Source organism: Pteropus vampyrus, unplaced genomic scaffold, assembly GCF_000151845.1.
Source record: "Pteropus vampyrus isolate Shadow unplaced genomic scaffold, Pvam_2.0 Scaffold221, whole genome shotgun sequence".
NCBI classification, from domain to species: Eukaryota; Metazoa; Chordata; class Mammalia; order Chiroptera; family Pteropodidae; genus Pteropus; species Pteropus vampyrus.
The window spans coordinates 1,867,982-1,888,064 of record NW_011889002.1 but is presented as its reverse complement, the minus strand read 5'-3'; the positions used below and the strand labels follow the sequence as shown (position 1 = coordinate 1,888,064).

The following is a 20,083-nucleotide window of genomic DNA, read 5'->3' as shown; positions in this document are numbered from 1 at the left end:
CTATCATCACACTTCTATATAATGTGTCCAGGTAATCAAATATAAAAAATGAGAAAGGGGCAGAATACCTATATATACTAAGTAATGTGTTAGGTGCTATACATACATTCTGTTTTTAATCCTCAGAGGTCCACCTTGTAAACCAGCTATTACCTCTATTTTATAGATGAGAAGCTTCAGGCTCAGTAACGTTAATCAATTTGCCCAAGTTCCTGCAGGTCATAAGTAAAAAGCAGCTCCTAGACTCCAAAGATTAAAACCCTTTCCCTACAACTCAGTCTCCAGATTCCAAAAGAGAGAACGAGGCAGAGCCAGCCAAGTCATGCATTCTACGGGTGAGCCAAGTTGAGAAAGGAGAGAACACATAAACATGGCAGGCAAAAATAATCTCAGTTCAGAATCTTGTCCTCCAGCTCCCCATACTCACAGGAAGCTCAGACTGGTCATTTGAGGGGAGAGTTACTAGGCAGCAGTCATCTTCAGCACTCATTAATTCTGGCAGCTCAGTGGATTCTTCTGCCCGGTCTATATATATTAAGAAAAAATAATTTAAAAGCGATAATATCCATGCCCAACAGTGGGCACACTCTCCAATTGTTCTTCATGGGATCCACAGTGCAGGTACATCACCATCTTTTTCTAAAAACTGATAAATTAGGTCAGGTCTCAAATTTCAAATTGGAAATCTATGGGACTTTGGAAAACAGCTGTGGGGTATAACTTATAAAGGGTTCACGATCTGTGCAGGACCAGCTTTGTAGGCAGACAGGCCCCTCCACGCCCCCATCTCCCTTGTCATTTCTGATTGACCCACAAGAGAAACTGTATCGGGTGAAGAAAATGATTCAAGACTATCAGCAGCTTTTCTTTCTGAAAAGGTACAATGATACATTTATTACTCTGATGTGATCACAGGTTTTCAGTGACCTCTTCCAAGTAAGGTTCTATCATTATTTTTGTAGAGAATTCAGAGTAAGAAATTTTATTATTTCCCAATATACCTGTCTCTTCTTGGTGGCTGAGAGGAGGAATCTCAGTTTCTTCTTTTTCAAACTTATCAAGAAGTTCTGAGGAGATTTTTGTCTGGTCAGCCAATATCTGAAATGAAAACCAAAAGCCATGTGACTTTTAAAACTAGTAATCTTTTAAAAGATTTTAAGGAAAACTTAAAGCTCAGAAACAGCACGTTGAGAAATTAGAAGTTAGTCTTTATTTTGTCCTCTTTTGAAGGATCATTTCACTGTTTCCAGCTTCTCTACTTACCTCCTTCCTCTAGGATCACTTTTCTCTGACCACTTCCCATCCCAGAGTCTGCAAAGACCTTCCCTCCTCTTTCCCAAGTCTGACCCCTTGTATTTTCTAACCCTGCTTTACTCAGGGACTGAACCTCTCAGGATGAGTCTTCAGTGAGTTCCCAACAGCTCTCACACCCCGACTCCTTCTTCACAGGGTCTCATGGTCCAGGAGCTGTGGCTTAATAGCACGTAAAGCCCAATTTTCTCCAAATACATTTTTTTCATTTTGTGAAATGTGGAAATGAACATAATTCTGATGTTTTTCATGAGAAAAGGCAAACCTATAGTGTCAGGCCAGCTCATGTAATATGATGGAAGAGGTGTTTTTTATTAATTGATTCTTTTATTTCTCATCCTCATCCATGAAATGGTCTTCTCATGAATAAGTCTTTGGAAACTATATTTGCAGAACATTTTAACATATATAAACTGTTTTTATATACAACTCAAAACCAAGAGGAAACCAGTCCACTATACCCTCCCTCAGGTCTCTGACATCTTAATTCAACTCCTATCCTTGTCACAAATTTCTTTGCCCTGCCCACTGTCTGTGATAGAGAAAGGCTTCTTGCTCTTGTATATAAATAGGAAATATTATTCTCAGTGAGATGGAGACTGCTGGAGACCATAGCAGTCTACACAATGCTCAGATCATTTCCACAAGATAAGACCAGTAGAAATAACTGTTGAAAAACCTCCAAAGAGACCCTATTCCTAGTGGTTCCCCTCATCCTCAATGAGCTGAGAAATAAAGAAGTGCCAAGAAGTCCACAGCAAATATTGTCAGGACTTCTGGAAGAATGTGGTAAGGAGGTGATATTACCCTAGAAAAATTTTCAACTGTTCAAAATAATTAAGCATTTCAAGGCACAAAGAAGCTAAGCTTTGTATCCCACATAGTTAAGACAATGATATATGAAAATAAAGAACTAGGATTAGAACTCAGAACTGTCAACTCTTATTACATGGTATGCAAAAGATCAATCCTTCTGCTTGAGCAAGTGTTCACATCAAAACCCAACAAGGAATTCTGGTTCAAGATGGCAATGTAGAAAGATTCTGAAGTGATCTCCTCCCACAGACACACATCAATCTTCAGCTGTATATAGTACAATTTCCTCTGAAAAAACAAAAACAAAATCTAGCTGAATGATTCTGATACATCAGGTGGCCAAGAAAAAATCCACATCAAAGCAGATAGGAGATGCTGAGACACAATCTTACTATAAACTCCGGCAGCATGACAACCCACAATCAGGTAGAAACTCAGAACCCCAAACTTCTCCCTGAGGAGTAAAAGGTTTGAACACTACTTCTGGTACCTCAATTTTTAAGACCTGCACCTGAGAAACAAGCCCCCAAAATATCTAGCTTTCAAAGCCAACAGGGCTTATGTCCATGAGACCTATGAAGCTCTAACAAACTGAGAAATAGTTCTTAAAGGGCTCACACATGCAGACTCGCCTGTCCCAGGGCCCAGCATGGAGGCAACCAACTGAAAGGCACACAGACTTTCTGTGAAAGAAGCTTATTTGCTTACCTTAAAGCATCTAGGAGCCTACTGAAATCCTCTGTGGACATAGGCCACAAAGCCCCGTCTTTATACTCTCCCTTTGCCTTGCTCTAGCTTGCCAGTGTCTCCTGGAAAGAAGCTTGCCCCCTCATCTAGTGCCCTGATATTTGCAGCTGCCATCAAGGGGACACCTCTAAATTGCCTGACTCTGATGGCCAGCAGGGTTTCAACTTGTGGGTCTCTTAGGACTGTAACCAATGAAGAAAGATTCTTAACCAGCTACCATCCCCAAGACACAGAAGAGAAACAACAGACTGAGATGTCCAGGCTTTCTGTGAAAGAGGCCTATTTGCTTTCTTCATAGCTGCTGCCTGAGAGGCAGGCTTCTAATTAAATATGCATCTTAGAGACGGCTATAAACCTCTCCAGAGACCCTGAAGGGCAGTTTCTATCTTTGCATGTTCCCTCTTCCATGCTCCAGAGCACAGAATCCCCCAGAGGGCAGCTTGTATGTGCATTTGATGGCCCATTCCTACATCTGGTACCCCAGTTTTGGTGGCTGCCACCTAGGATATGCTCCTACACTTCCTGGTTCTGATGGTCAGCAGGGCTTCCATTCTTGTGTCCCATAGTTCTGCAACAACTGGAAAGACAGTTCTTGGCTGACTACCACCCCCAGGGCACAGCACACACAGCAGACTAAAATACACTCCAGTCTTTCTTTGAAAAAGACCTATTTGCTTGTCCTGAAGTTCTGACCAGAGGGGCAGATTTCTAGTTGGGCACATGTCTAGAGGCTACTGGGGTCCTCTCGAAAACAGAGACTAGTGGATGCCACCTTTGCACTCTCCCTCTGCCTCACTACAGCTCACTAGAAAAGAGCTTGTACCATCATTTGGCCCCTCAATTTTTGTGGCTTCCACCCAGGGGGACACCTTTAGATCACCTGGCTCTAGTAGACAGTGGGGCTTGTGCTCGCAATACCACAGGACTGTATATATTTGCATACTTTAAAAGTGGCTGCCTGACAGTATGGTTTCCATGACTGAATCTAGGTGCTGAGATCCCCCCGTTTGGGACACTGACAGCCCTTGGCACACTAAATAAAAGAGGCTGCTTGAATAATCACAAAAGACTCAGACAACCAAGAGCTAGGGCAGGGTTGAGCATTAAGGTTCATCTCTTCATGAGGCTACTCCTTCAGACTGGGAGAGATAGCTGTTTTATCTAATGCATAGAAACCAACAGAGTCAAGGAAAATGAAGAAACAAAGGAATATGTTCTAAATGAAAACAAAATAAACCTCAGAAAAAGACCTTAATAAAAAGGAGATAAGTGATTTACCTGATAAACAGTTTAAAATAATGGTCATAAAAATGCTCACCAAACTTGGGAGAATAATGGATGAACACAATGAGAACTTCGACAAAGGCAGAGAAAGTACCAAACAGAAGTCACAGGACTTAAGAATACAATAACTAAACTAAAAAGTACACTAGAGGGGTTCAACACACTAGATGAAATGCAAAAAGGATTAGCGACCTCTAAAACACACCAGGGCAATGGAACTCACCTACTCAGAGCACCCGAAAGAAAAAATAATGAAAAAAACGAGAACGGTGTTAGGGACCTACGGGACAACATTAAGTAAACAAACATTCACATTCTAGGAGTCCCAGAAGGAGAAGAGAGAAAGGAACAGAAAGTTCATTTGAAGAAATAATGGCTGAAAATTTCCCTAACCTGGGGAAGGAAACAGACATCCAGATCTAGGAAGCCTGAAGAGACTCAGAAAAAAAAAAAAGAAACCCAAAGAGACCCACCTAAGGCACATTATAATTACAGTATCAAAAGTTAAAAGATAAGAATTTTAAAAGTAGCAAGAGATAAATTTGTTACATACAAGGGAACCCTCCTCCCACCGCCCAAGACTATCAGTTTTTCTCAAAAGAAACTTTGCAAGTCAAGAGTGTGGCATAATATATTCAAAGTGCTAAATTTAAAAACTCCCAACCAAGAATACCCTACTCAGTATAGCTGTCATTTAGAATTGGACAGGTAAAGTGTTCCAGACAAGCAAAAGCTAACGGAGTTCTTCACTACTAGACCATCCTTATGAGAAGTGTTAAAAGGACTTCTTTAAGCTTAAATAAAAGGGTGCCAATTAGTAACAGGAAAATATATAAAACTATAAATTTCACTGGCAAAGGTAAATATATAGTAAAATTCAGAATAATCTGATATTGTAAAGGTGGTGGATCAATTACTTATAAAGCTGGTATGAAGTTAGAAGACAAAAGTAGTAAAAAGAACTATAACTACAATACTTTGTTAAGAGATACCCGAGATAAAAAGATGTAAATTGTAACATCAAAAAAAAAAAAAAGTGGAGAGAAAGTAAAAATGTGGAGCTTTAGAGTGTAATTAAACTTAAACTGTTATCAACTTAAAATAAACTATTATAAGTTGTTTTACGTAAGTCTCATGGTAACCACAAAGCAAAAACCTACAGTGGATGTGTGGATGGATGGATGGGAGGGAGGGAGGGAGGAAGGAAGGAAAAAGGAATCTAAGCATACCACTACAGAAAATCATAGAATCATATAGGAATAGAGCAAGAGAAGAAAGGAACAGAGGAAGTACAAAGCAGCCACAAAACAATCAACAAAATGTAGATCAGTGTATATCTATCGATAATTATTTTAAATGTAAATGAATTCAATTTTCCAATCAAAAGATATAGAGTGGCTGAATGGATACAAAAAGACCCATCTATATGCTGCCTAAAAGAGACTCACTTTGATGTAAGAACACACATAGACTGAAAGTAAAAGTATAGAAAAGATATTCCATGCAAATGGAAACCAAAAGAAAGCTGAGGTAGCTATACTTATATCGGACAAGAGAGACTTTATTACAAAGACTGTAATAAAAGATAAAGAAGATCATTACACAATGATAAAGGGTTCAACCCAACAATAGGATATAAGATTTGTAAATATTTATGCACCTAACATAGGAGCATCTATACATATAAAGCAAATATTAAAGACCTAAAGGGAGAAATAGACAGAAATAGACAGAAATTGCATATTTGAAAGTTGCTAAGAGAGTAAATTAAAAATTTTCATCACAAGAATAAAAGAATTATAACTATGGCAATGGCTGTTAACTAGACTTATTGTGGTGATTATTTTGTTATATATACAAATATTGAATTATTATGCTATGCACTTGAAACTACTACAGTCATGTACCACTTAATGACAGGGCTATGTTGTAAGAAATGCACTGCTAGGTGATTTTGTCATTAAGTGAACATCACAGAACACACTTGTACAAACTCACATAGGATAGCCTACTACCCACCTAGGCAATGTGGTACATTGCTCTTGGGCTACAAGCCTATACAGCATGTTACTGTACAAAACAACATGAGATTAAAACAAACACAAGAAAAAATGATGCAATCGAAAAACACAGTAAACACCAGATGTATGAGACTGCTGCCAGCAAAACACAGCGTACTGTTTTATAGCAAACTTTTTTTATAAGTAGAGTATACACTCTAAAGTGATGATAAAAAATGTGGTGTAGTAAATACATAAATCAATAATATAGTTGTGTATTATCATTATTAAGTATTATGTATTGTATATAATTACATGTGCTATACTTTCATTTAACTGGCTGTGCAGAAGGTTTGCTTACACCAGCATCACCAAACACATGAGTAATGCTTTGCACTACATTATGAGGGCTATGATGTCACTAGACAATAGGAATTTTTCAGCTCCATTACAATCTCCTGGGATCACCATCTTAAATACAGTCCACCATCGACTGAAATGTTGTTATGTAACACATGACTGGATGTTATATGTCAATTACATTTTAATTTTTAAAAACCCAACATGGAAATTTAAGAGACATAAAAACATACTACAACACAGTCAAATAATTAAAAAGAATTAAACCTGCCACCTGTTTGTCTTCTCCCAAAGCTTTAATGGAAGCCTGTGATATGTTGAATTGTAAATCAAAATGGATTTCTATTTTCCTCACTTCTTTATTTCTGATATTAATAGGCTTCAAGTAAATGATAAACATCCTCTTCTCCACAGTTTCTAGCAAAAAACAAAATATAACAATGCAGATCAAGTTTTTATTTTAAAATTTTATAACTTTAAATAACTGCACTATAATATTTGTCAACTGTCTAAATTTTTCTGCAACAAGGAATTGTAAAGAAAGTTACTTTGAAGTTATTTTTATTAGATTCACATGTGTGTTTATAGACATACACTATATGATTAAGTAGTTAATCTTGCAAAATTAGAAAGTAACATCTTAGCAGCATAGCAATGGAAATAGTTTTGTCTTTTAAAATTCTGTTCATTTTTCCGTGAATATAACACTATTTTATGCAACAGGTATTTTACTTCCCAATATATTAAACACAACATTCATTCTCATTCTTTCTCTCAGATCCCACTCATTTCTAAAACCCAAATTAAAAGTCATTGTTTGCAATATGCAAGATGGAATAATCTACCTTTATTTCAATAGCCTCTGCTTAAAGAGGAGAGATGGAAACATTCTAGAGAAAGGGCTGTTTCTCAGACAACAGTCTCCTTGAGGACTCCCTTCCAGAACACCAGCCTTTTACTGACAAATAGTAATTGGTTTTAAAAGAGAAACTACCTTAGACCAAAATTCAAAGAGAATCTAAAAATAACCCACAGTACATGCTGAGTTGGAAGCAGCGCGACAGGAAAGAGAGTAAAGTCTATGGCAGCACAGGCAAAACTAAGTCACAACTTGATGAGAATGGAAACAGGAAAAAAGAGTAAGACACACCAATGTCTAGATCTGCGGCTACTGAGTACTTGCAATATGGCCAGTACAAATTGAGATGTGCCATAATCATAAAATACATATCAGCTTGTGAAAACAATACAAAAGAGAAAGTAAAATATCTCATAAATTTTTCATATTCTTACATGTTAAAATGTTAATATTTTGGAATATATTGGGTTAAATGTGTATTATTAAAATTAGTCCACTTAAAAAACTTTTTAATGTGGCTACTTGAAAATTTAATATTAAATTTAATACATGCCTCACATTATATTTCTATAGGACAGTGTCAGCCTAGAGTAAATCTTGGCCTAGAGTAAATCTCGTAATCCTCCAAAATACTGAACAGCTAGTTGGGCTGTAGAATTCATTGAAAACATACCAGAGTCAGAAGAAATTACCTGAGGGCTGCACCAAGCACTCAACAAACTACTAAAAGATTTCTAACTCCTTAGCAAGAAGAGCTATACATACAAAACTAATGTTTTGCTGGTAGAATTTGCTAGACAACCTTGTTTCCTTAACTATAAATATAGAAAGTGACACCTCCTCCAGATATTGTGAGGTACTTTGTAAATTACAAAGTCTCACAGAAATGTGACCTATTAATGAAGTACAGAATATTAACTTTGGCAAGTTGATTCCTGAAAACCACTACAGTAACAAGGTTTGGTGAGCAGCAGCTTAAAATATGAAAAGCAACTTAGGGGTGCAACAGAAAACCCATGGAAGTCCTTCTAAAATACTGACCTAGAGTAAATGCCAACAATATTTTATGTATTTTAAATAAATAGCAACAGGCAATGACTACATAAATTGACTCTTACTTTATGACTATAATTATTTACATTTCTAGGGAGATATTTTTAAGCCCCTTCCTTTTACTACAGATAGGAGATACTCCCAACTAATGCACACTGTCTTTCCAGTTCGGTGACTACTGACACAATAAGATATATTTGGCCTCTGTCTTGGATTCCTGATCCAGAGCTTTCCTTTTAATATTTGGCCTTTGAACCCTGTTCTTGACACAAGAGCTTCTAAGACCCTTAGAAACCCGAGTGAGGAGTGTCTTTTGTATGCTAATGAGGTGACTGGTGGCTGGAGGCCCGCCCCTACACAGCATCAGGATGGGGCTGGTCCCAGAAAGACTAAGGCATGATTACAGGGCTGGAACTTTCAGCCCCATCCCTCAACCCCCAGGGATGAGAAATAATCGGTCATGGCTACATGATAAAGCCATCATAAAAATCTCTAAACTAGGTTCAGAGAGCTGTCAGGTTGGTGAACATATCCTTGTGCCAGGAGGGTGATGCACCCCAATTTCACAGGAATGTAAGTTCTTACACTCAGGACACTCTGGATCTCATCCTGTGTACCTCTTTACCTGGCTGTTCATCTGTATCTTTAATATAGCTTTTATAACAAATTGGTAACTTAAGTGTTTCCCTGAGTTCTGTGGGCCATTATAGCAAATTATCAAACTTGAGGAGGAGGTTGTAGGAACCCCCAACTTGTAATTGGTCAGAATTGCAGGTGGTCACCTGAGACTTGCAAATAGTGTCCTGTAGAACTGAGCCCTCAACCGGTTGGGTCCACACTAACTTTAGGTAATTAGCATCAGAATTGCTTAATGTGACAGAAAAACCTACACGTTTTGTGTCAGAAGTGTTTTGAGTAAAGGAAAGTTTTCTTTTACCATCTCTCAGTTCTTCCAACTCCTAGCCTTCTCAGATGTCAACAGATATAGTTCCAAAATGTAGGCTCACTTCTCTTCAACTTGCCCTTTGTTGTCCCAAGTGCTTCACTGCAAAAGTCTCCCCTTCTCTTTGCCATTTGCTTTACTGCTTAATCATCCCTGTTCCAAATTTCTCTTTTTCTACTAATGTCCAACAGGAGAAATTAAGTATTCCTGCACATCAGAACAAATTCTCACAAGCACTGGAAACAACTGCATGCGGAAGATTGTGAAAGATTTTGAAATGGGTCAAAAAGTTACCGGGTGCCTGTCCAGAATCCCTTCTGGATTATTTGTACTTTTCATTGTCTTTGAGCTATTTTACAAATCTGTAAACTGTAGAGAGCTGATAGTCATGAAAGTGATTCTTGTCCCTAGAAATTCAAGTTAATCGTGTCTGTGGATTGTCTAGTCTTAAATCTATTTGTAGATTAATTTCAACATTGCTTATATACATGTAGTTCTTTGAATTCTCCTTTGAACTGATTACTACATTACTGATTTCTTCATTAATTAATGAATTTAAATAAAATCTTCAACTCATAATTATGTAATATTTATATCGAAATCATGATTTCACTTTTTCAAAAATTATCATTTAATGGAACAATGAAGTTAACTTATGTATACAAGAAATCCAGCAAGGGAAACTCGGAATTAAGGAAGGATTACCTTATCCTCAGTGGTTCTGTGCAAGAAGCTTCGGTTAGAGTTCAAGGCTAAGAAGGATTTGTTCTCGTCAACACTTGTATGAGAAGAATAATGTTACAGACCGTGTTTCACTTTTCACCCTGGCTTTCAGGAAGCTAAGCAGCAAATCTGAATTTCCAAAGAGACCATTTAAGACTAGCCTTCACAGCAGACATTTTTATTCTTATCTGTGGTTCCAATTTTCCATTTTTATTATTTTGGTATAAATATGCAAGCTGTCCTAAATCCTTTGTGGAAGAAGTGAAGTAAAATACCCATATAATTACATAATATTTTGTTTTTAAATCTTCAATAAACCCAATTACTTAAAAAATGTTATATATACTGTTACTTTCAAAAACATCTCTATTTTTTAAGACCCTATTCAGGGATCCTGATCAAGTATGATTATAGCTAAAATGCTGAACTGGACTTAAAAGTTACTTGTACCCATCTAATTTCATGCCCTCAACTCTACCTACCAATCCAAGAAAGGCGAGTGACAGAGGTTTAAGAGGGCAGAGTCAGAGGGATAATATTTAGATAAAGGTGGTACATACCCACATAAACTCATTAATTATTACTACAAATCTGGGGTAGAGGCAGGGCAGGTACTAAAACTATTTTTTTTTTAATTGTGGCACAAAATACAACATTTACACTGTTAACCATCTTTAGGTATACAGTTCAGTAATGTTAAGTATATTCACGTTTTTGTACGACTGATCTCCAAAACTTTTTCATCTTGCAAATCTGAAATTCTGTACCCACTAAACAACAACTCCCTATTTTCCCCTCCCCACAGATGCTGGTAACCATCATTCTACTTTCTCTATCAATCTGAGTACTTCAGATGCTTTATATAAGTAGAATCATAAAGTATTTGTCTTTTTGTGACTGGCTTATTTCATTTAGCAAAATGTCTCCAAGGTTCATCTATGTTGTCACATGTGATAGAATTTCTTTTCTTTTTAAAGCTAAATAATATTCCTCTGTGTGTATGTACCATATTTTGTTTATCTATTCATCCATGGATAGGTACTTAAGTTGCTTCCACCTCTTGGCTATTGCGATTAATGTTATAATGAACATGGGTGTATAAATATCTCTCCAAGTCCTGCTTTCAATTCTTCTGGATATATACCCAGAAGTGAAGTTGCTAGATCATATAGTAATTCTATTTTTATTTTTTTGAAAAACTAAACCATATTTACAATGAGAAAACCAGACAAGTAACTGAACCCAAGTCACAAAGCAAAGGAGTCACCAGTCCTGTACCCCTGCATGCTGGTCCTGAGCACCGTGCTCCTCCCACCACACTATACCACCTCCCTTCTACCTCAAGGCACAAAGTCTGCTCTAGAATTAACTAAACATATACTGCAACTATAAACAAAAATAACATTCTGAACTAAATGTGGGGTAGTTTAATTATTGTCTTACCTATTACGCTGTAATTAATCACTGTGTCCTTCAAAAGTCTTACTGAGTCCCACAGAGCACTCTTGGGGAAAAAAATAAGTGAAATTCGTGAGCACATAAGATGTACTTGCATATGAACACTCACTAAGTCCTTAAGTTTAAACAGAAATCAAATGTGATTACCTCAGTATTTTCTATATAAAAAGTTACACTCTGACTTCCTAGGTTGAAATCAATCCAAAATTTCTCCAATTTTTCATCTGCTGGTTTTCTCATCTGCAAGATATAATTTCAGCATAAATTATACACATAAATATCATGTCAAAGGGTCAGATGAAAATTTTTCCACTAAAAACAGAACTTCTGCTTTTCCTAAAACATTACCCTAATATTATATCATGTCTCTTTATTGCATTGCTCATTTCTACAAAAGGAAAGTCTCAATTTTATATAACGAAGCTATTTCTAGGGAAAAAAAATCCACTATCCTTAGCTATTTAATAATGTTTAAAATGTGTCATTGACTCTGTTCACACAAACTTAAAGAAAGAAAGAAAGAAGAGAAAAGAAAGAAAATATGCTGTTTATACAAGAGCAAACATCTTCGCTGCCTCCCAACTTCCCATGGGCACCATCATTAATGCCTTTTTCTCCCAGATATATTCCAGTTATATGTCAGGAAATATATAGAAAGTTTTTATACCTCAAGAATGGAGCAAACACTAGATTTACTATTCTATCGCCTGCTTTTCCAATAAATAGTACTTCTTGGACATCTTTCCATCATGCCTACCTTTTAATAGCTATAGAGTTGAATAAAAGTTTTAACCCAAAGCATATGTTACTGGAAGCCAGCATAAGGACCCTGACTGTAGCTAATGGAAATTCAGAATTCCTAGAAAGAAGAACCAAGCTGAGATCAGACTCCTCAGACAGAACTGAGATACATGAATCAAGCTACCAAAATCAGTTCTAGAGATAAAAAACTTGTAGTGTAGTCATGAGTTGTAGGCTCAGCTCACAGAGGCCAAGAAGGGGGTTCTGAACCTAAAACAAAGAAATTATTAGGACATTCTGAAAATACGGGGCCCAGGAAACCCCCAACAGAGTCATAGTTCAGCAATCTTTGAAGATGTTACCCCAAAATTAAGATGCTGTAGGTTGGGGTACCCTTAAATGAAAGACCTTGCTCCTCTAGAAACCAAAAAAGGGAGTAAAAAGAGACTAGTCAATTTTGGACTATAAATTATACAAAGTAGAATGATCTAGAGTAGTAGTCCCCAACCTTCTTGGCACCAGGGACCAGTGCTCCTATGAGAATCTAATGCCTGGTCATCGGAGGTAGAGCTGAGGCGGTGATGCTAGCGCTGGGGAGCAGCTGCAAATACAGATGAAGAAGCTTCTTTTGTTCACCTGCTGCTCACTTCCTGCTGTGTGACCCAGATTCTAACAAGCCACACCAGTACCAGTCTGTGGCCTGGGGGTTGAGGGGCCCTGATCTAGAGAAAGGAGAGTAGCTCTAATTGCTGGGGATTGAGTGGGAAGCATCAACTGCATGGGAAGCAAGATAACTGCCCTTTTCCCATTTATCCAGATATGAATAATATGACCCACTAATAGTGTAAAATAAGGCCAGGTTCCTGTAATTGACCTCATGAATACATATAAACCCTAAAATTTCTTTATCTAGTATTAACGGTAGGGTCCTTAAACCTATGTATGAGAGAAGACAGGGGAAAGGAACAGTAAGCTTCAGAGTTGAGGCCTCTAGGAGAAGTAAGCTTCCTTTTTTAAAAAGCCCTTCTGAGTAGCAAGAGCAACTTGACCTAAGTAAACCTAACTATGGGTTTCATTACACATCACCCTCGTGGCCCCCAAGAGAGACAAACATACCTCATTCCCATCAGCAAAAGCAGCAATACACGGAAATGAATAGACCCTGCAAAACACCTCACAATTAAAAATTAAAATAAAATATGGATGGAACTCAAACACAACCTACAGATGTCCTACAAACAAGCATTTATAACTAGGGCATATTAGTAAGTCTCTTTGTACAAAGTATGGAAGGGGATTTCAAACCCACAAATGGAGATTTGCTATGGCTCGATTTCAAATCCCCATCTGAAAATCTACATGCCTGGTTTACCGATACTACATCTCAACTCAGTAGCTTGGCAAGTTTCCCACTGAAGGATTGAATTTGGCAACTATCTTTTTATCGAGTACTTAACCGTCCACAATACATCTATCCCTAGTTACCTTGTCTATAAAAATAACTCTTTATAAAATCTTCCCAGAGGACATAATGTTAAAAATATTCCAAATCATAAATAAATATGCTAAAAGAATGACAGATTATTTTTAAACACAGAAATGAATCACTAGGCAGAATGTGTCTACATTTCTGAGGTTTCTACTCAATAGATAACTCAGTAGTAGTCAGTAAATTATGTATCCTATATTCTCTCCTAATATAAAACAGATCCTAGATTTTTTAATATTAGACATTTTCAGAATGCAACTACTCAATAAAATAATGTTCAGAGAAACATCTTACCTTCTTTGGTCACCAAGTCTGTTGTTTAGGTAATTGAGAAACAGTCTACTGTCCTTCAAAATAAATAATGCAAACTTTTTAATAAAAAATCAAGATGTCTTAGTTAAATAGTACTACCATAACCAGCATGCGGAGGCCAATGTTTGCCTCTAAATTTCCAGGATCCAGTAACATTGCAAGACTTTACAAGTATTCATGATCATACCTTAACTAAAACAATACTTTGTTATAAAGGGGCAGCTTTACGCACATGTCCTAGAAGGAATCCCCAGGAGATTTTTAATTGAGGAATGTTTAGGTGTCCAAAAGTTATATGCACAATTACGTTTCACTAGGTTAAAAGAGTAGAAAGAAAAACAAACCATCCTGATAAGCTAGATTACTATATTTGACTAACCCACTGGACGTCCATCTCCCTAACATCTGCCCAGCACAAGCCAACTACAAACCCATAAAACTCATCAACTTTGGGTTTCTCTGGATGTATTATCCACAGCCAATTTTCCTTATCCAGAATTCTCCATCTCGCTCCTTCTTAGGTTTTCTCTCCTGGTATATGTTCTAAAAATAAAGAATATTTATAGAGTTCCATCCAACAGCTATTAGGAAACTAAATTCGTGACACTGATCCAGGCTTTTTTGTCCCTTTTGTTAGCAAGCACTGGCTGTTGATTCAGTCTTTACACTCTGTGTCTATATTCAGTACTAGACAGACAACAGTAATGTAAGTCTTCATATAAACATAGTTCAGTTAAGAGGTTGATGGCTCTGGGGTGGAGAGGAGATATGACTTGAAAAACGAGATAATTATTTTTGTCCTATTTTCATCACATTTCCTTGCAGATGAGGGACTGACACAGGGGAGAAAGGAAACTAATATCTGAGTGTCCCCAATATCTCAGGGACTTTCAGTTTGTCTCATTTGATTCTCCAGATTTTGAGGTGGGTTTCATTTCCATTTAATAGATGAGAACTCTCAGGCTCCTTAAGTCAACTACCTTGCCAAAATGCATGCATCACTTAGGTCAGGGAGGTGGGACTCTAACTCAGGGTTCGTGGTCTTTCCATTTAGATTAAACTAAATCCTGGCTAATGAAGATCTGGCAATAGGCTCAAAGTCAAATAAAATATATTTAATAATATATTTAAAGGTTTGGATTTAATAGAATCCTAATTTTTTGCACAGAAGTTTGGGCCAGAAAAGCTTTATTCAACATGAGCACTGTTGTAAAGAATTTTACCTTTTCTTAAGTGCTTAACCCTCATTTTAAAAACTTTTTTAGAGGAAAAACACTTTAGCTATTTTAGGATGAAAGTGAGTATACACAAAGCCATAAGCTATTTTTTGTGCTACTTGAAAACACAATCACAGTGAACTCAGGTTGCATGGGAGACACTGTAAATTACGATTCCTCCAAACTGTAGAGACTGAATGGCTCACAACACAAAACACCCCATAATACTCCTCTACCACTAGAGAAGACCGTGCCACTTCAAGCCTCCCGTCATTGCACGGCTGCTCTCTGCGAAGCTGATGTTCACTTTCTTCTCCAACTCTGCTTACCCTTCGAGGTGCATTGAAAAATTGCTCCCCCCTCCATGACATCTTCTCTGACTGGACACATCAAATTTGCATATATGTAACTTGTAAGTTACCTATAAAGAAGTCCTATCTCTGTATCCCCATATTTGACTCATAAATTTTGTTTGTACTGTCCTCAAATTATTTCACATAAGTGAGAAACAGAGAGTTTAAGAATGGCACCTTAATCACATTAATGGGAAAAAATCCTCCCCTGAACCCTTGACAGAATGCTTAATAAGTTTAGATTAAATGGAATTTTGATGACCAGGAATCGCACCGTCTCAAATTGCCGACCCTTAATTTTTTTGAAAGCTTCAGCAATGACGTCGTCTTCAAACCACTGATGAACAAGGTCGTCTCTTGATATTTTAGTTGTCAGTCTACACAATGCTTCAGAAAGTGCAACCTGCTGGTCATAATCTAGAGATCAGAAATATGCCAAAATGAATAATTCTGGGCCAAGGCAAAAATATAAATTCCACAGATTACCACTTGCTTTCAGAAAATTCCATTTTAGAAGACTAGCATTGCATCTTATAACAGCAAGATGTATCCTGAAGTAATTATAATCATTTAAATTAAATACTTAAGAAATATTAGACAATCTAAATAATTGGTCATCACATAACAATTTTTTAGGTAAATATCTCTGTACTTTATATATGTTAAAACATTCATCAAAAGCAGCTCATCAAATAGCCTTTAAAACATATTTCTACTACAAAGATTAAATCCCAAGACTGTGGTATTTCACAGTAAATAAACAAAAACTACATATATCAACACGTTTAAATCTCAAATAATTTTAAGGGTAAAAGAAAGTTGCAGCTGCATATGTACAATAAGAGGAGATTTATAAAATGCTTTTAAAATCTGCAAAACAATAACGTATGTTGCTTATGACTACATAGCAAAAAAGTGGAAAAATATACTTGGTAATGAAAAACAATCCAAGTCAAGGATCACCTCTACCAATGGAGAGGAGAATGGGTTCAGGGACACGGACATGGGGGGCTTTACCTGTAATTCTGATTGATTTATAAAATGCTTTGAAGCAAATGTGGCAAAATGATAAAAATCGGACTAAGCTGGTTGGTGAACGAATGAGTGTTCATTATTCTTTAGTTTTCAAGCATATTAAAATCTTACATAATAAATGAAAAACAAAAATCATAATCCCTATTTTCAGTTTGGTCATAATCTATTCCCCACAGTTCCAATATGCTCATAAACCCCCAATGTCCAATATTTAATATTCTAATATTTAAAATACTAAACATTCCTTACCACCAACAGTCAAGATGGTCCCTGCAAGGTCTTTCCTGAAACATTTAGATAAACTGTATTTTACTGAAGTAAACGTAAATAGCAAAACTTCACCATATTGGCATTAAAATTTAAAACCAAAATGTATATTTCTGAAAGCATTTCAAATTCTGCTTCAGCATTTTCTCAATGTCAAGAAGAGATTTTTATGGAAAATTCTTAAGTTTGTACATTAATGACTTACATGTACTTTCAAAAGAAAGGAAGCTACAGCTACTTTACATTCTGCAGTTCTATTTCTCCTTCTGCAAAGCAAATTCAATTTGATGATTTCTGAGGATTCATCAAGTGCTAAGATTCTGGAATTTTACAATCACCTCACCAGCCTTCTGAGTATATGTGCCTTTTTTTTTTTTTCTTTTTACATAGTTTGGCATCTATTAACAACAAGTGCTGTGGGTCTTTCCAATGAACTTCTTGAACTTATTTTAAAACTTAAGTTACAAGCATAAAGGGATTAAGTTATTACATTATTGTAACTAATACAGATTTCCATATTATATGCAGACTGCCCCCAACTTATTTTTTTTTTACTTTAAAATGGTGCAAAAGCAATATACGTAATGAGCTATATGAGATATTCAGCACTTTATTATAAAATAGGCTTTGTGTTAGATGATTGTGCCCAACTTTAGGCTATGTAAGTGTTCCAAGCACGTTTAAGGTAAGCTAGGCTAAGTCAAGAATATTCAGTGCATTTTCAACTTACACTTTTCAATTTACCATGGTATTATTTACCAAGACATAACCCCATTGCAAGCTGAGGAGCATCTGCATTTATTTAACAATTTTAATTAAATGCTAACAAATGTGATGTTGATCTTTTTTAATGTTCGAAATAACTCCCATTTTAAAGATTTGTTAAATCTTGTAGTAGTTGCACTTCTCATAATAAATGATTGATTTATTACTATTAAATAGAAGCCTTAAAACAGTATCACTGAGAGTTCTGCTTAATTTTATGCTTGCATATTTTACTTGAAGTCTAGAATATTCCAGAGTTTCTAGAACACACAAACAATAAGGTAGGACCATAGGATTAGATTGAAACTTAGGAGAAAGCTTCAGGTCAGCTGCTCTCCCAGTCTAAATACACCACTAAGAATATGATTTCACTTATGTACTCAATAAATATTTTTTAGGAAAAATTCAGTGGAAACACTGCATTCTGCAAAGACTAGTTAAATGGACAAACATGACAGCAATGAGCTCTGTGCTCACCAGTCACTTCCTTCAGACTTACACTATGGTAAACTTAGTCACCCTTCCTCTTGTCAGTCATGGCCACATGTCACAAGAATGAGTGCCACAATGATGTCATCAATGCCAGTTAGTAGTTAATACACAGTCATAGTTTTAGGTTCAAATTTCAAAACTGGGTGCTGGTTTTGCTCTTTTCGTGGTCACATATTACAACCTTATCTCCAAATTTCAATGTTCCAAGAACTACATAATTGTGACTGGGGCACCAAAAAACAAAAAATCCATCACTTGACAAGTAATACAAAGTCCATGCCCTATTGGTATAGCTAATGGTTTATAACCTTTGAGAACTTGCTCTCTACCACGTAATGTGCTAATAATCACTTTCAATGGATTGCCTGATTCAACCTGTACAATAACTCTATCAATCAGGTATTAATGTTGGCTCCATTTAACAGGCAAGCAAACTGAGGTACAGTGAGGTTAAGACTGTGCTCTAGATCAGGGGTCCCCAACCCCTGGGCCATGAACAGGTTGACCAGTCTGTGGCTTGTTAGGAACTGGGCCACGCGGTAGGAGGTGAGCAGCCAGCCAGTGAGAGATGCTTCATCTGTATTTGCAGCTGCTCCCCAGTGCTGGCATCACCACCTCAGCTCCACCTCAGATCTTCAGCCATTAGATTCTCATAGGTGCACTGGTCCCTGGTGCCAAAAAGGTTAGGGACTATGGCTCTAGCGAAAGCAATGAACCCAAGTGGTAAAAACAGGATTTAAAGCCAAGCAGTTTAGCAGCAGGGTCTGTACTCAACGTTTTCCCATTAATAACTAATTTAGTTCACATTCGCAATGAAAAAAATATTTTATAACCCCAAAAAGCATTTTAACCTCACAAACTCGATGCAAAAAGAAAAACAAAACAAAACAAAAAACTCAAAAAAAAAAAAACAAAACCATAATACTAAAAAAGAATAGCCTAGTAAGGTCTGGCATTGTTCCTCAGTCTTTCTTCACTACTTAGCACAGTGCGTGATCCATAATAGGTGCCCAAAGCATTTACTGAAGGAAGGAATGAAGCGATCCTGCCTAAGGGAAACAAAGACTGAGGTAGTACAATTAGACTTTGCCCTTACATCACCACATAATCAAGTACAAGGTCACTTACATAAGATGACACAGGCCTTCTGACAAGGGGAGTTTTTTTCTCTCTTCCCAAGGTACAGAATCCAAAATGCCGTTCAAAGTCTTCAAAGCCTATTCGGAGTTGGAGAAGGTCTACATGGGGAAGAAGCTAAAGAGGGGCCTAGGCACAACCTTCTCCCAGGTTTCTACGGCAACTGTTACATTTTGTTATTTGCAACTCACCTCCTGCTGAATCAAATGATTTACCGTTTCTTCTATCACCAGAAATCCTAAGGTATATATGAAGGAACCCAACATCTGAATTTTCCCTGAAAGCATAATTTTAAAACAATCACACTGATGCTAAAGAGAATAAGGAAATACTTCTTGCACAGCAGGAAGAGGCAAAGACTGACAAAGCCATGGGAGCAGTAAACATTTCAGAAATTTCAGTCTGGGCAAGAGACAAATTACAGCCTGCTTCAAGTCTAGAAACCCCAGTTCACAACAAACACACTTGTACTGCATAGACACAAAAGAAACTAAGAGCAGCATATGCAAAGTGTGACTGTTGTGATTATCACATATCAAGCGAAGCTACTTGTTTGTCTAACTGAGCAATGTGCAAAGGGCAACTCCTGCACATTTTGTCCTGTTGTTTCTATGTACTTCTTACATTTAGATAGTGTATAAAATTTAAAATTTTATAAGGTCTTATGCTAACAAAAAGAGAAAATTTTAAATAAAGTGTTGGCCTTTATTAAATAGCATAA

At 36.8% G+C, this 20,083-nt stretch overlaps 1 protein-coding gene across 1 annotated transcript in view; it reads right to left on the bottom strand.

The window, feature by feature from the left end:
* Positions 1 to 20,083, bottom strand: part of SYCP2L (synaptonemal complex protein 2 like) — an 81,813-nt gene that overhangs the window by 46,167 nt on the left and 15,563 nt on the right. Inside the window, exons 8-18 of the mRNA XM_023538408.1 lie at positions 19,554 to 19,639; positions 19,354 to 19,442; positions 16,951 to 16,985; positions 15,941 to 16,083; positions 14,079 to 14,131; positions 13,412 to 13,457; positions 11,702 to 11,794; positions 11,540 to 11,600; positions 6,793 to 6,935; positions 1,002 to 1,098; positions 424 to 525 (exon numbers count right to left, since the gene is read on the bottom strand). Of these exons, the coding sequence (XP_023394176.1) occupies positions 424 to 525; positions 1,002 to 1,098; positions 6,793 to 6,935; positions 11,540 to 11,600; positions 11,702 to 11,794; positions 13,412 to 13,457; positions 14,079 to 14,131; positions 15,941 to 16,083; positions 16,951 to 16,985; positions 19,354 to 19,442; positions 19,554 to 19,639 (948 nt within the window). The remainder of the gene's footprint in view (positions 1 to 423; positions 526 to 1,001; positions 1,099 to 6,792; positions 6,936 to 11,539; positions 11,601 to 11,701; positions 11,795 to 13,411; positions 13,458 to 14,078; positions 14,132 to 15,940; positions 16,084 to 16,950; positions 16,986 to 19,353; positions 19,443 to 19,553; positions 19,640 to 20,083) is intronic.